Source organism: Crocuta crocuta, unplaced genomic scaffold (assembly GCF_008692635.1).
Source record: "Crocuta crocuta isolate KB4526 unplaced genomic scaffold, BGI_CrCroc_1.0 scaffold77, whole genome shotgun sequence".
In the NCBI taxonomy this organism is placed as follows: Eukaryota; Metazoa; Chordata; class Mammalia; order Carnivora; family Hyaenidae; genus Crocuta; species Crocuta crocuta.
The window spans coordinates 7,263,723-7,278,121 of NW_027532172.1; the positions used below are offsets into that span (position 1 = coordinate 7,263,723).

The window sequence follows — 14,399 nt, forward strand, 5'->3', positions numbered from 1 at the left end:
TGATTTCCCCGGTGTCACCAAGCCCAGGCCTTTGCCTGTCCCCAGCCACCCGCTCACCCACCCACGGGGCTCACGTTCTGTAGCTGGTCGAAGGCATACTCAAAGCCGGCCTTGTAGCCTGTGGTGCCCTTGGCCACCATGCCCTGCACAGCTTCCTTGAACACCTTCTTGTTACGCACATTGGCCTGCACCAGGTGTGTGAAGCATGACACAGGCTGTGCCTTTTCATTGAACTGCAGGGACAGTGAGGGTGGTGAGTGGCCTCAGGCTGGCCAGGGCAGTCAGCTGTTGCACGGTGCAGGGGTGGTGTGTATGACCCATTCCTCACCCACCTACCACCTTGGCACTCACCGAGGCCACATTCACGTAGTCATCATCAGAGAGCGTGTCCAGCATCTCACAGACAGACGTCTTCATCAGCTTCAGGGTTAGGCCACTCACACTGCCACTCCTGGGAAGGTCATGGAGGCACTAGGTAGGCCTTAGGCATTCTCCTGCCATTCCCTAATGGATGTTCCCAGGCAGCAGATTCTCACCCCTTGCTCCCCCCTCCCCTCTGCCAGCATTGCTCACTCACACATCCACGATGATGACCATGTCCTTGGGCGACGAGGCCCCCTGGATATACCTGCCCAGAAGAAGCCTCAATTAGGGCCAGCCTCCCCGGGACCTTGGGGGTCCTTTTTCCCTTTACACACATATTGATTCAACATGTTTCTACTGAGCATTCACTGCATGGGCCAGACCGGGTTCTAGGCACTGAGGATATCACAGTTAAAAAAACAGTCCTTGCCCATGACATGAGTGACCCTGAGCCAAAGGAGGGGTGAGCAGATGATCCAGAGAGGGCGTAGGACGTATGTCCTCTGGCTCAGGATGAGGCCCCAAGATCTGCGTCCCAGCTGTGTGCAGGAATGAACAGGTGGCAGGGAAGGGGGACGTCATGGGGTACTGCAGGAGAGGCAGAAGGGAGGGAGAGGTGCCCAGGGCTCAGATGGGTAGTTCAGGGGCTGGCCAACTGACTTTCACTCTTGGGAACCCCCACTGGCCCAACCCCTCAGTTCCAAGGGGGTGGAGTGCTGGGCAGTGGATGGGGGGCAGAGGCAGCTGGGAGGCCTGCCTGGGTGATGGGATCCATTTTCCAGTGGCAACGATGTGTGAAATGAAAATTGGATAGAGCTGGCTGCGCCCTGCTCCGAGGCCTGGATATTGGGAGGGAGGGGAGCAGGCAGCAGAGGTGGGGGAACTGAGGGGGGTGTCCCTGCCCAGCTCCTCCTTGCTCACTCACCAGGGTCTCCTTCGGACATCGTACAGGTCGATTTTCTTAGGGGCTCGCCATGGGGTGGCTGTGGGAGGAGAGGAGGTGAGGGAGTCTGGCAGGGAAGGGCCCGGCCAGGGTAGACAGGCTTTGCAGGACTGGCTGCTTCACAGCCCACAGGGTTGACCACCCATCCCACAAACCTCAGGATAAGTGGGCTGGGTGACGGAGGAGGGTGGGTGCTGAGGGGACAGGAGAGATGGGCTGACACTCACCTGGATAGTAGCGAGTGACTCCAGTGGCGCTGCCGAAGACCTGCCACAGCAGTGTGGGGTCCTGCCTGCGGTTCTCCATAAACACGTTCTCCAGGGCCTCTGTCCAGTTGAGTTCATTAAGGATGACAGTAGCTGTGGGGACAATGGGGGGGCTGAGGTGAAGAGCACCTGGGTGGTCCCCTGTGGAACCTCACCATGACGACAAGTGCCCCGCTTAGAAAGCCTCACCTGCTCTCTGCCTAGCCAGGCTCCCATTCCCCAGGGCTCAGCTAGGGCTGCACCAGCTCCTCCGGGAAGACCTCCAGGTCCTTACCCCATCCCAAGTCAGCTTAGCCTACCCTTCAGCCAGGCCCCACATGATCAGGAAGGGCAGCTGTGGCCTGTGGACCCTGGAGAGGGGCTGCCCAGGTGGAGCGAATTGTGCATTGGGATACCCATCCAGCATGCTGCCTGAAGCTTGCAGCTGGTCCCTTGGGGTCTCACCCACTCAGCATGCACTCCAGGCTGCAGCCACAAGAAAGCAATTAAGGGCCGGATGATGGGGCTGGAATTATTCAGCTATTAAGGTACCTGATAAGCTGGAAGCCACTCAGCTCCATGATTAATCAACTGGGGCCAGGAGCAGGTAGGGGCGGGGGCGGGGGCTCTTGGAGGGGCAGGGGCTATGCCACAATCTTGCTCCAACACTTGCATGCATGTTTGCACACATACACACATACATACATACAGCCTGCACTCCCCAACAGGTATATCTGTGTTGAACCTCCGTGTTTCCAGCCAGGTGTGTGAGTCCCTCACTCTTCAACCTACCTGCCCAGCAGCCCAGCTGCCACCATGGGCACAAAGGTACAGTACTCTGCACCCATAAGAGGACACCAATGGGTTTCGCTCTCACAACCACGTCCTCATGACCAGTTACCTTCACCCTCCCTTTCCCCTGACCTCTGTGGCTGCACACATATGATTCCTTGGCCAGATCCACCCCCATGCCCACTCATAGACCAAGGCTTCTCTCAGATGAATGGGCTCAGTCCTCTAGATCCCTCAGCCGGGATCTAGCATCCCTGCCCCCAACTCAGGATGGCCCTAAATCTGGCCGATGTATGTGTGTGAGCTGGACACCTGCTATTGGCAGGCCTCTGTACCTAAGCCCTCCCCTAGGGGCTGTATTTTTCCTCTAGTTTCTTCCACTTCCTTTTTTTTTTTTTTTTTAATGTTTCATTTATTTCTGAGAGAGAGACAGCACGAGCAGGGGAAGGTGAGAGAGAGAGGGAGATACAGAATCTGAAACAGGCTCCAGGCTCTGCGCTAGCTGTCAGCACCAAGCCCAACGCGGGGCTCAAACCCACAAACCGTGAGATCATGACCTGAGCTGAAGTTGAACGCTTAACTGACTGAGCCACCCAGGCGCCCATCTTCCACTTCCTTTCTTACACCATTATCCCACTTGTTTCGAGATCCTTATCAAAATCTACCCCAAGTGAGAACCCGATAATGCCCTCCAAAGGCTCTTCTCCTCTTCTCTTTTCTCTTCTCTTCCCTTCTCTTCTCTTCTCTTCTCTTCTCTTCTCTTCTCTTCTCTTCTCTTCTCTTCTCTTCTCTTCAGAGAAGATACTTGGACTGGCTGCCTGGGTAGCTTAGTGGGTTAAGCACCCAGGTCATGATCTCATGGTTCGTGAGTTTGAGCCCGCGTCGGACTCTGCACTGTCTGTGCAGAGCCTGCTTGCGATTCTCTCTCTTTGCCCCTCCCTGACTTGACTTGTGCACGCTCTCTCTCTCTCAAAATAAATATATAAACTTAAAAAAAAAAAGATACAAATGCTCAAGTCTCCGCCCACAGTCTAGGAGGCGCTGATACATTCCAGGGCATGGTCCCTCTGTTCTCTCCCTCCAGTGTGTGGCCTCTGCTCCATCTTGTGTGCTGCCTGGTCCCTCTCCCTCTGCTCCCCCTCCCTTCTCCCTGTCCTTGTAGCTTCCCTTAACTGACCATAATGTGAAAACAAAACACATTTCTAGCATTGGCTGTGCCTATTGAACAGTATGTTATGGTCCTGTTCCTAATTTAGAAACTTAGTGAGTCGAACAATTTCTATTTTTCTCTTTAACAAAAAAAAATAAAACCAGATTCTCAGATGTTTCATACAGTACTGCCTGTCCCGGCAGAGGCTGCCTGGAAAGTCCCAACCTTCACTGGACCTCAGTTTCCCTATCTTCCCAAAGAGAGGCTTAGAGCAGACTGTCCTGGAAGCCTGTCTAGCTGCTGCCAGAGGGGTGTCACTGACTCAGGTCAAGAGCCAAGAGTAGACCCCTGCCTCAGCTGGGCTGTCCCTGCAAGTCTCCGTGGCCACACGCACACACATGCATTCACTCCGAGGCACACTTGTGTAAGCATTCTGGCCTCCCTGCCTGGAAAGGGCCTGCTACTCAGCCCCACGTGCACACACCCACACCCACATGCACACACTCTCAGATCACGCTGAGTTGGGAAACGGGGACCATGCCCCCTCAGGCAGGCGATTACAGATTTAATTAAAAGTGACACAGTAAATAAAAAACATATAAAATGTAATTTGTGTGGGTAGCGAGGGGTGACTGGGCAGGGCGGTATGGCTCCTGTTTTAATTAGTGTGCCTGCCTGTGATAGTGCTCCTCGGCTGGCTCGGGCAGGTGGCCTGCGGGCGGCCCGTGGCAGGGACAGGAGTGTGTGTGTATGGGTAGCATCTGTCCTCACCCCCACCCCCCCGAGGCTGCCTAGAAGGGCTGACTGACCCTAAGGGTGGAAGGGGGCCTCCCTGAGGGCCCTGGAGGATTCCTTGCATTCTGGAGACTATCCAGAAGCTCTGGGACCTGTGTTCCAAGACCCTCCACCCGGTGGGACCCTTGGATTCTGAGGCTGCCTTGTAGGTGCTCAGAGAATTATGCTCAACAGACCCCAGGGCCCTAAAGCCTGCTGTTAGAGCTCTCTCTCTCTAGTGCCTGACTCTTGGTCTCCTCCCCTTACACCTCTCAAGATCTTTAGGAAGTTCCTCCTCATGTCTGACTCAAATCCTTCCAGCCATAGTGACTTGGTTTCCCCATTGTGCAAAGCTGCCCTGTCCCTGGACAAGGAGGGAGACATTCCAGGATGTTGTCTGTGAGTGAAGTGCTCCCTGTTCCCCCAACTCTTGTATCCATTTGATGTGGTAGCTCCTCAACCCATTCTTGCATGGGGCCAGGGAATGGGGGCTGGTGGGGAGGAGCTGCTTTGGAGGCCAGTGGGGACTTGGTCCAGCATGTAGGGGAACAAGTTGTATGCAAGCATTCATGTGGGCACGTGTCTACTCATGGGCAGGAGACTGCACATGCACGGCGGGTGAGTCTGAGTGCTTTGTAGTTTGCTGAGAGTTAGTGTGAGGCCGTGCCTGAGAATGATTTGATGCCTGTGTATGGGCGAGCACGTGTGACCTTGGGTATAAGGGGCTGAGGGTAGATGGCACTGGTTGAGCACCTGGGACCTGGCAGTGCCCAGGCAGTGGGCCTCACCCCCACAGTGGTAGGGGAGGGCTGTTTCTGATCACTCTGCACACTCACAGCCTTTGTAGATGTCCGTGGGGATCTGCACGGCCGTGTACGAGTAGTTGACCTTGTTCTTGAAGTTTGAGTCCTCAACGAAGTCCAGCCTTAGGGTGCTGGCCTTGGACCCCCTCTCCACATCTTCACTCTCAGGGTCGTCCTGCAGAAAGGCATACCCCCCACAGTGGTGTCAGGGCTAGAAAATGGGGAGTGGGGTAGGACAGCTCTGTAGGCAGGAGAGGGCCAGAGCCTAGGTGATTAGGAGCATCTCAGAATCAGAGACTACTGAAGTCAGGAACAGAGAGAGATGGAGAGACACAGGAACAGATGGATAGGGGGTATGGACCCCTCACCCAGGAGGCCTGTGACTCCCACCTGCCCCTGCCCACCTTATGCACCATTCCTACATTTGCTAAACCCAAATTCCAAACGCCAAACTGACCCTTCCCCACATTCTTGAAAACCAATTATCAGTGAAGGAGACAGGTCTCAGAGCCACTGAGAAAGAGCCGGCTGCAGCCCTTTGCTTATAAGGACAGGCTTGTGCAATCACAGGGGGGCCTAAGCAACTGGTACCAGGAGGCCTGGAACCCAGACCCCTCACTGGGCCCCACCCTTCCCCTTCATGGAGTTCCTTTGGCACCGGGGAGAGGGCCCTTGTCTCATCTAGGGGAGGGGCATCACCCCTACAGCTGATGATTCTAGGGGCTGAGTTTGAGGGGAGCGCTGGGCTGGGGTGGAGGCTAGCATTGAGACCTGGTAACTTCCGGAGGGAGGGTCCTCAGCGCCTGCTAGCAGCAGGACTGCAAAGGCCCCCGTTGACTTTCTAAAATGAGCTGCAGTCGCCTGACAGGTGCCAATTATGGCATCTCTCGGCCGAGCAGGCTGGGCATGCGCCGTGCACCCCCGCCCACCAACACAGGCTGGCAGGAATGGGTCTGCGGCTACAGTGTTGATGCTGCAGCCGAGTGGGGGTGGGGGCAGGCACGGGTGCAGGTGTGCAAGGGGGAAGGGAAGATGGTGGCAGAGAGTGAAGGGGAAGACAGGAAAGAGCCAGACGGGAAGGCAAGGAGGGACAGAGATCAAAGCAGGGAAGGGGCAGAGCTGGCGGGGGGAGGGGTGGCTTGGCCCTGGTGTAAGCAGATGGACCATCCACATGGCCCCTCAGTGCCCCTCAACCCCTGCGACCACCCTCAACGCCAGGCTTAGCTCACTTCCACCCCCTTGTGGCTCTGCCGACTGCTCACTGGGTCCTAGGCACACACGCAGTGTTCCTGCCTCCTGCTGTATCTTGTCTAGGGAAAGGGTGATCGTGCCTCCCTACCACCCAGATGTGCTCTCTCCAGCCCAGGAGGGCTCTGGGTCCATCCTCCAGCCTGGAGAATGAATTACTGCCTAGACGGGGGTGGGGATGGGTAGGTGGGGGTGGGTGGTGCAGCAGGCTGGCCTGTGTGGGGGTTGGCATGGTTCGGAAGGGTCTGCAGCATCTCTTCAAGGGTGGATTTTGTACGGCAAAATCCAAACCATCTGCTGCCCTCCCCTCATCCATCACCACGTGTGCCACCCTCTGCCCACCTCGGCACACCCTCAGAGGACCCTCAGAAGCTTTTGGATGCTGGGTAAAGCCAGGGCAGGCAGCTGCCGAGCCTGCCGCCTCTGAGGCGTGAGCGACTCACGTTCTGCTTGGAGGAGGGGGAGGTGCGGGAGAAAAAAGCCCCCGAAATGTCAGCAGCAGATGAAGGGCGCTGGAAAATTTAATCTCCCAACTTTCCCAACTAATGTGACATTTGGATTCCGTTCTGATAAGCTATCAGCTGGCGAACTTTTTCCTTCCTTCTCTTTCCCCCACCCCCACCTTCTGGTTGGTAATTTAAAAGTAAATGGTCTAGAAAGATCTCTAACTGTACCTCTGGCAAAGATTAAAAAAACAAAACAACACAACAAGCAGGGGACTCGGCAAATATGTGCATGTTGATATTTATAGGAGGGCCACGCCAGGTCCAGCTTTTGGCCTGACCTTAGTCCAGCCCCACCCAGGAAGACTCTCCCTCCCTTGAGGGGCCAGGGGCAGGGAGTCCGTAATTTAGGGCCAGGGGTTGGGAGTCCTGGACACAGGGAGTTCAGGGGATCCTTGTAGGGGCCTGGGTACCCAAGAAAGGCTAAGAAGCCCCCTCAGTGCTACCCCATGCCAGGGGTTTTGTATGGTGGGCAACTGCAGTCTCCTGGTTTATATTTAATGCACTGATTGCTAAAATTACAGCCCGCTGCTGAGGGGGGTAAGGAATTAGATTCAGGGTCTAATTAAAGGTTCGCTCTTCATTTGAATTTCAGATTCCAGCTTTAATTTTAGCAACTTCTCTGGGAGCCACGGAGGCTCAGCCAAGGGGGAAGCACACCTGCTTTAGCCCACCCACCCCTCCTTCTCGGGCCCCCTGCCCGCCTGCCCTCCTGAAGGCTTACCCAGGCCAGCCTGGCACCATGGACCCTCTGCGGGGATCCCTGCCTGCCCACCTCCTGGTGTCATTGTCTCCCTCCTTCTCGCCCCAGGAAATGCCCCTGGCCAATAAGTCTGGCAGAGGAACACTGGATTTGGAGGCCCCTGTCCCAGCCAGTGCAGGTGGGACCCCAGAGAGTGAGTTGTTATGATACCTCTGTTTACAGAGGAGATAGGTTCAACTGCTTTTGCCTCAGAAGCAGGCAGATGGACTTGGGCCTTGACAGGTTCACCAAACACTGTCTACTCTGAGTGCCCTGCACCCTTGGACACTCTTGCCTCCTCAGTAGGTCCCCTGCTACCACAATGGTCCTATGTCTTTCGTGTGAGGCCTCTGGTGATGGCGCCGCCCAGGCAGACATAAGCTAGCCAGTGACACAGAGGCAGAAGAGCAGCATAGATCTGGGTCCTCTGGTCACCCCTAATGCCGCCACTTCCGAAGCAGTAACCCCAGCAGAGTCTGAGTCCTGTCCTTTGTCTGGAGAACAGGCACCGGGCTGGGCTGCCTCTGCAGCTGGGGCAAGACTGACTGAGCTCCGGGTGAGCACAGGGGGGACCACCATGGGGTGCTCAGCACACTGAAGCTGCTGCTCTGCTCACCACAGGGGAGGTACCTGCACCACCTGCAACATACCTGATGGCCTACAGCTACAGCTACAGCCACAGCCACAGCCAGGCCCGGCCTGCACACCTCCAGGAAGCCTTCCTAATCGCTCCCTCTTCCCCACTCCCATAGCACCCAGCCCCCTCCATGCTGGCACCTAGACTGACCCACCGTATGAAGTCCAAGTGCCTCACTACCTGTCTGGGGCTGGGCATGGGGCTTGTGTCACCAGTACTTTGCAGGATGACCTCAGAATGTGGAGGAGGCTGAGACCTAACATTTTACGGCTGAGGCCACTAGCCCAGGGAGGGTGTGGGTCTCTGGCAGCTCTCCCTCCCCGGTGTACGTGGGGCACTCACCAGCTCAGCGTCAGCCTTGGCGTCATAGTACAGGATGTCTTCCTCCTGGTGGGAGAGAGATACCTTGACCCCCACAGCTTCTCACAAGGTCGCCTGAGGTGCAGCCAGGATGCCTGCCCTGAGGCCAGCAACGGTCCCTCTCCCCCTTGCTTGGTCCCTCTCCCCCTTGCTCATCCCTCATCCAGAGCAGCCAGGGGGAGGGCTGTCAGGAGTCAGGCAGGGCTTGCCCGCCCCCACTCCAGATAGACTGCCTCCGGGGCCCTCAAAGGCTCCAGGGGGATGTGGTGCTCTAGGTTGGGTGGGGATTCCCTCCTCTACTCGAGCACCAGGATCTTAGCACTTCAGCCCGGCTGAGAGGTGGGGTCAGAGCCAGCCTGTCTGCAGAGACTCTGAGTGAGGCAGTGCAGGGGGGAGGGGGGAGTGAGGAAGATGGGAAAATAGAGCCGAGTCTGGGCCAGAGTGAAATAATGACTCGACACCGCATCTTCCAATTTCTTCTATTAAAAAGCCTGCTCATTACGGGCATGTACTTATTAATTATCTGTGATTTGTTGTGAAATGCAAGGGGGTTTACACAACAGGAGCGGAGAAAACAAAGCCCAGCCCCCGCGCCTGCCTCCCGGCCGCCTGCGCCTGTGGTGCTAGCCCCACGCATCCCGGCCTCACCCGCCTGCCCGACGCCTGGGTTCTTGGCCATCTGCGCGTCATAATCACCGGCCACCCCGGGGACCCGTAACACAAACGGGCTAATTTCATGTTTAATGATCTTTAATCAGAACTGAGCATGGCTGACAGAGGCCGCCAGAAGGTGAATCTGGTGCCATCGAGTGCCACTGGCTTAGGAGGGGCCATTCCACTCCTGCCGCTGTGGGCTCTAGGGGTCAGGACACGGAATAAGGCCACTGTCCTAGTCACCCTCTTGGAGTGCTCCTCAGTGCTGTTTTGTATGGCAAAAACCTGGTGCATGGCCCTGGCAGCCTGCTTCTTTGTGGTCTAAAAATGGGGGTGTTGACCAAGAAGTTTGGTCCCAGTGGTGCTCCCAATGGTCTGGCTGTAATACAGCAAGCACAGAGGCAGCGATTACTCTTTGGTGGGCAGAAGTCACCTTGGCCACTTCCTTGCTATGTGACCTCAGGGCTGCACTGTTCCCTCCCAGCTCAGGCTCCACGTGCTTCAGAGTGGGGGTTGGCCTTGGTGACTGCCCAGGTGCAGGGTCTGAGGCCATGGTTCCAGGTGGTCAGTATGGGGGCCTGTTGTGTGGACAGTGGTATGTTGTCTCCCACCAGAGGTCTGGGGGGCACAGGCCACCGGCTACACCCGTATGCATAGTCCCGATACTCTGCAACACTGACTACATGCCGGGCACCATGCTTGGGCAAGACCACAACAGCTTGATGAATGTAAGACTGGAGGTGACTTGATTGCTTCCATCACCAGAGGCATCTGCTGCATCTAGCGCTTTGCACATAGGGTGATACAGGGCTTATGACCCCCAACATACAGATGAGGACACGGCAGGGGTAAGAAAGTTGTTGCACCCAGGCTCCAACCCGCCTTCCCATTGAATCTCCAACCGTTCCCACACCCACCCTCCCACCCACCAGTCCAGGAAGACTGGAGGCCAGGTGGGACCAGGGTGGGGTGAGGGCCAGGGCCCAGGCTCCAGGGTACTCAGCCTTTCCTTGCGCCCGGCTCCGACCGAAGCACATAATGAAAGCTGACATTACATCAAACACAATAAGGAGTTTCGGTTGATGAAGATCATTCCTGAACACACAAACCCATTAAACCGAGGGGAAAAAATATCAATTCAACACACTCGCTGGCAAAAAGAAAATGTGATTTGTTATCTAAAAGGGGGTTATAAACACGGCTCTGATGCTCTTTCCCTCCGTAATGAAAACAGGCGGGCGCAGTGGGAGGACTGCAGATTAGAACATGGGGCTTCACTCACCAACTTTTTAAGCAAACCTCCAGCAAGGACAAGAGAGGGCATGGGTGGGGGCCGGAAACTCTGTGGCCCCCAGGAGACCTGTGTTCCTCTCATAGGCCGGGCTGGGTCCTGCCTGCACTTGGGCCACCCCTGGGCCACCCTTTAGCTGCTGCAATGGCTCCCTTTGTCTTGCTGTCCTGCTGTTTCACGGTCTCAGCAGAGAATCAGATGTTGGTGGCATCAGTGACATGGGGGAACATGTCATACAGGGGGGTTCTGGTCCCCTGCAGACCATGTGCAAGGCTCAGGAATCTGTATGAAGCCCTTATCCCCCAGGAGGCAGGACCCTTCCCTATGTCTCCCACCTTGAGAGGCTAGGCCATGCCCCTTCCTTGGGAGAGTAGCATTAGCATGGGGTGGTGGTGGGCAAGGTCACATGTGTGACAATACACTGTAGACACAGCTGTGGTCTCTATGCTTGATGTGATGTGGAGCTGGGGGTGTGGCCATCAGGGTTAGGGTGGGAAGGTCCCTGGAAAGGCCTCCATGTCTGCTTTGGCCTGCGCAGGGCCCCAGTGTCCACAATTACTGCCCCGCCTTGGTTAGACCACGAGGAGGTGGTACCTAGCAATTACACGCAGGGCCTTGGCAAAGGGTCCTGGCCTCAAATCCTGACCAGAACACGTGAGCTCTGGGATCTGGAACAGTGAGTGAAGACTGAGCCTGGAACCTCAAAATCCCCTGTGGTACCATGACTACCCCCGGGGGTCACCGGCATCTCATCGATGAGGCATGGGGGCCTGTTAAAAATCCTGCAGCCTTGGGGCGCCTGGGTGGCTCAGTCAGTTAAGTGTCTGACTTTGACTCAGGTCATGATCTCATGGTTCATGGGTTCGAGTCCCGCATCAGGCTCTGTGCTGACAGCTAGCTCAGAGCCAGGAGACTGCTTCAGATTCTGTGTCTCCTTCTCTCTCTGACCCTCCCCTGCTCACGCTGTCTCTCTCTCTCTCTCAGAAATAAATTAAAAAAAAAAAAAAATTAAAAAATTAAAAAAAAAATCCTGCAGCCTCAGTGAGGCTTTGCTTCAGGGCCTTGATTTCTCACTTATAAAATCAGGGTGATGATGTCCCCTCTGAGGGCACTAGAGGGACAAGGAGCAGGGCCTCCCCAGGCACTGGGGCCAATCCTGTGCATGGTCAGCCCTTATGTTTGCAACTCCACAGCCCTGAACATGGAAGAAACCCTCTGCTTGGGGAGAAATGGGCATCCTTAATGTCCAGGGTCTATACCCAACACCCCTTTCTATTACCTGGTATTTTAGGAGCCATTTTGCTCAAACTGGGCAGGGGGTGGAGGGAATCACCCCTTCTGAACTCATATTTCTCCCCTGTGTGGATTTCTGTACACAGATGACACACGAAGGGTAGGACTAGGGGCCCATGTAGCCCTTATATAGGTGACACATACACTTTCCTTAGCTGGAGCTGAGCCCAAGAGAGAACATGAGGGGTGCTGGCAGGTCCCGGGAAACAGGGCGAGGAAGTGAGCATGGGGAATAGCAGTTGGCGTCTATGTTTGGTACCTTGGGATACAGTTAGGATGCTTGGCCTTCCTGCCCTGGCTCACTGCCAGCTCAGCTCAGCCAAAAGGACTGTTTTCTGAGAGAGCCGTCTGTTGCAGGCTTGGCAGAGAGGCAGGCAGGAGGCCTGATGGCTGGGGCAGACCTCAGGCCGGGGAGGCCACCTGTCCTGTCCAGCCGGCTCCTCTGGCCTGGCCTAGCCTTCAGTCTTCCTTTTAGGTTCCCAGACAGAACTACATTTCCCATCAGACCCGCCAAGGTAGGGCTGTGCCCCCCCCGCCCCCAGACTCCCCAGAGTAGGATTGCTTCCTCCATTAGAATCCCAGAGCAGGACTTTGTCCCCCTGCAGGCCCTGATGTTGGCATTGAGGCTCTGGGGCCAATGGCCTCTCTGGCCTCCTCCACCCATGTGCTGGCCCAGCTCCTCCCTGGTGGTGGTTTAGATGGCAGATAATGCTGACACAGTGTGGTGCCGGTGCCAGGCACAGTGTCCAGTAGGCAGGCCATCTTCATCTACCCTAAGTATTATAGGCACCAGAGCACCTGCTGCCTGTCTGCAGGGTCATGGGAGGTGCTGCCTGCTAACAAGGACCATGGCTTTCCTGGTGTCCAAGGGCTGTGACCAGGGCTGTGGCTACAGGTTCCTTGCCTCTGCCACAGCCAGTGTGTGGGGTCGTGGCCTGAGAGGGGAACTGGGGTCCATCCAGACATATCTCCCTCGCTCTCTTGTCCCAGCTCTGACCCTGCAGGCCCCAGGATCCCCTAAGTCCCTGGGCTGGTGTTGATGGTGTGTGTACACAGATGTGGCTATACCACTGTCCATTTCTCAGAGGTCTGCACATAGACCTACTGTGTGCTGTCGACACAGGGAGGGGCACATCCTACTGATCATAAAGTGGATTCCTTGTGCCAAGCATCTCCTCTGTGCCCAGAACTGCCGGGTGCCATTCTCCCTATCTCAGAGATAAGAAGACTGAGGCCCAGCTGTTCTTGGCTAACCTGTCCACAGGGCACTCAACTGGGCCCATAGACAGCTGGTGGGCAATACTGAATCAGGTCCAACTGCTTCCGGCCTAGAGGAGTCTTGAGTGGGGCAGACATATGAGCCTACTGGGATACTGGCCTGGGGCAATAGGTCCCAATCCTAGGCTCAGAGACCAGAAAGAGGAGCCCTAGAGAGTTAACTGGAGAAGGAGAGGCACTGCTCTTTTGAAGGAGGAGGGGAGGGTGTTCCGGGGAGTTGGCCCGGCTTACGTAAAGGGCCTGAGTTTGACACTGGGGTTGTGGTTCTCCTAGAGTGCTGGGTGGAACATGGCTCCTTATCTCTACCTCCTGAAGGTCACTGGGAAGGACATGGTTTCAAGGGTGGGTGGTGTGCCTGCAAGGGACAAAAACAACGTCGCTTTCCCAGCCTCAAGTCCCCGTGTTCCCCTGGCTTGGACAGTCCCCACCTGCAGCTGCTGCCAGCTCTCCCTGGCAGCCCAGGCAGGCATGGCTGGTGTGCCAGCTAACGGGCCCACCATTAGCACTTATGCCTTTCGTCCTGGCAGCTGGGGCAAGTGCAATGCTTCTGGTGAAGAGCAGGGCCCTGACCCAGCAGCTGAGAATCAGGGGGTGGTTACAGCTCCATCCTGCTCAAGATATAGACAGACAAGCAGACTGATGGACTGAGGGGAGGTGGTGGTAAACACCAGCTGGCCCTGGGGTCACTTCCACAGCTGGGGGCACTCCAGGTCAAGCTGAGGGGAGGGGGCCAGCCAGAGCTCACTCCTGCCTCATCCTAGGACAAGAGCACCGAGGACCAGAGATGTACTCACACTGTCACCAACTTGGCATCTCTATGGCCTGATGTGTGGACCTACCCTTTCATACGCCATGCCTGGGCCAGCAGGCAGCACCAAAGACCAGCTAGTCCTTTGCCAGATAGGGAAACTGGAGCCCAGAGAGGGGCAAACCCTTGCTGGGCCTCATGGACACTCAGTATCTGAAGCAGCACTGGTCTTAGCACCCTCTGGATGCCCCTGAGACCTTGGCCCTCCTTCCTGGCAAGCCCCTACAGTGCCCACTCTGGCTTGGGGTAAGCTATTCCTGACTCTGGGAGTAGCTGAAAATCAGGGGTCAGGAGTCTGGCAGGATGATCTTTGGTAATTTGGGGTCTTTTGCAGAGTCAGGAAAAGAAATGTTTGGGCCTGAGGCAGCCTCTTTGTCTTCTTGTTTGGGGCCTGGACTGGGAGGGAGAGAAAACCAGGCTGAAAGTGGGACTTTTCATTCCCTCATTCCCTATTCTTTCACTCCCAGTCCTGTCTGCTCTGCATAGAGTCCTGGGTGGGGGTGGGGGTGGGGTGG

At 56.2% G+C, this 14,399-nt stretch overlaps 1 protein-coding gene across 4 annotated transcripts in view; it reads right to left on the reverse strand.

Moving 5' to 3' along the window:
• CACNA2D2 (calcium voltage-gated channel auxiliary subunit alpha2delta 2) overlaps positions 1–14,399 on the reverse strand; it is a 115,051-nt gene that overhangs the window by 14,176 nt on the left and 86,476 nt on the right. For all 4 annotated transcript variants that reach the window (XM_077776983.1, XM_077776982.1, XM_077776984.1 and 1 more), the window contains exons 4-10: positions 8,543–8,587; positions 5,104–5,245; positions 1,534–1,665; positions 1,289–1,346; positions 578–628; positions 352–451; positions 75–233 (exon numbers count right to left, since the gene is read on the reverse strand). In XM_077776983.1, coding sequence (XP_077633109.1) covers positions 75–233; positions 352–451; positions 578–628; positions 1,289–1,346; positions 1,534–1,665; positions 5,104–5,245; positions 8,543–8,587 — 687 coding nt within the window. The remainder of the gene's footprint in view (positions 1–74; positions 234–351; positions 452–577; positions 629–1,288; positions 1,347–1,533; positions 1,666–5,103; positions 5,246–8,542; positions 8,588–14,399) is intronic.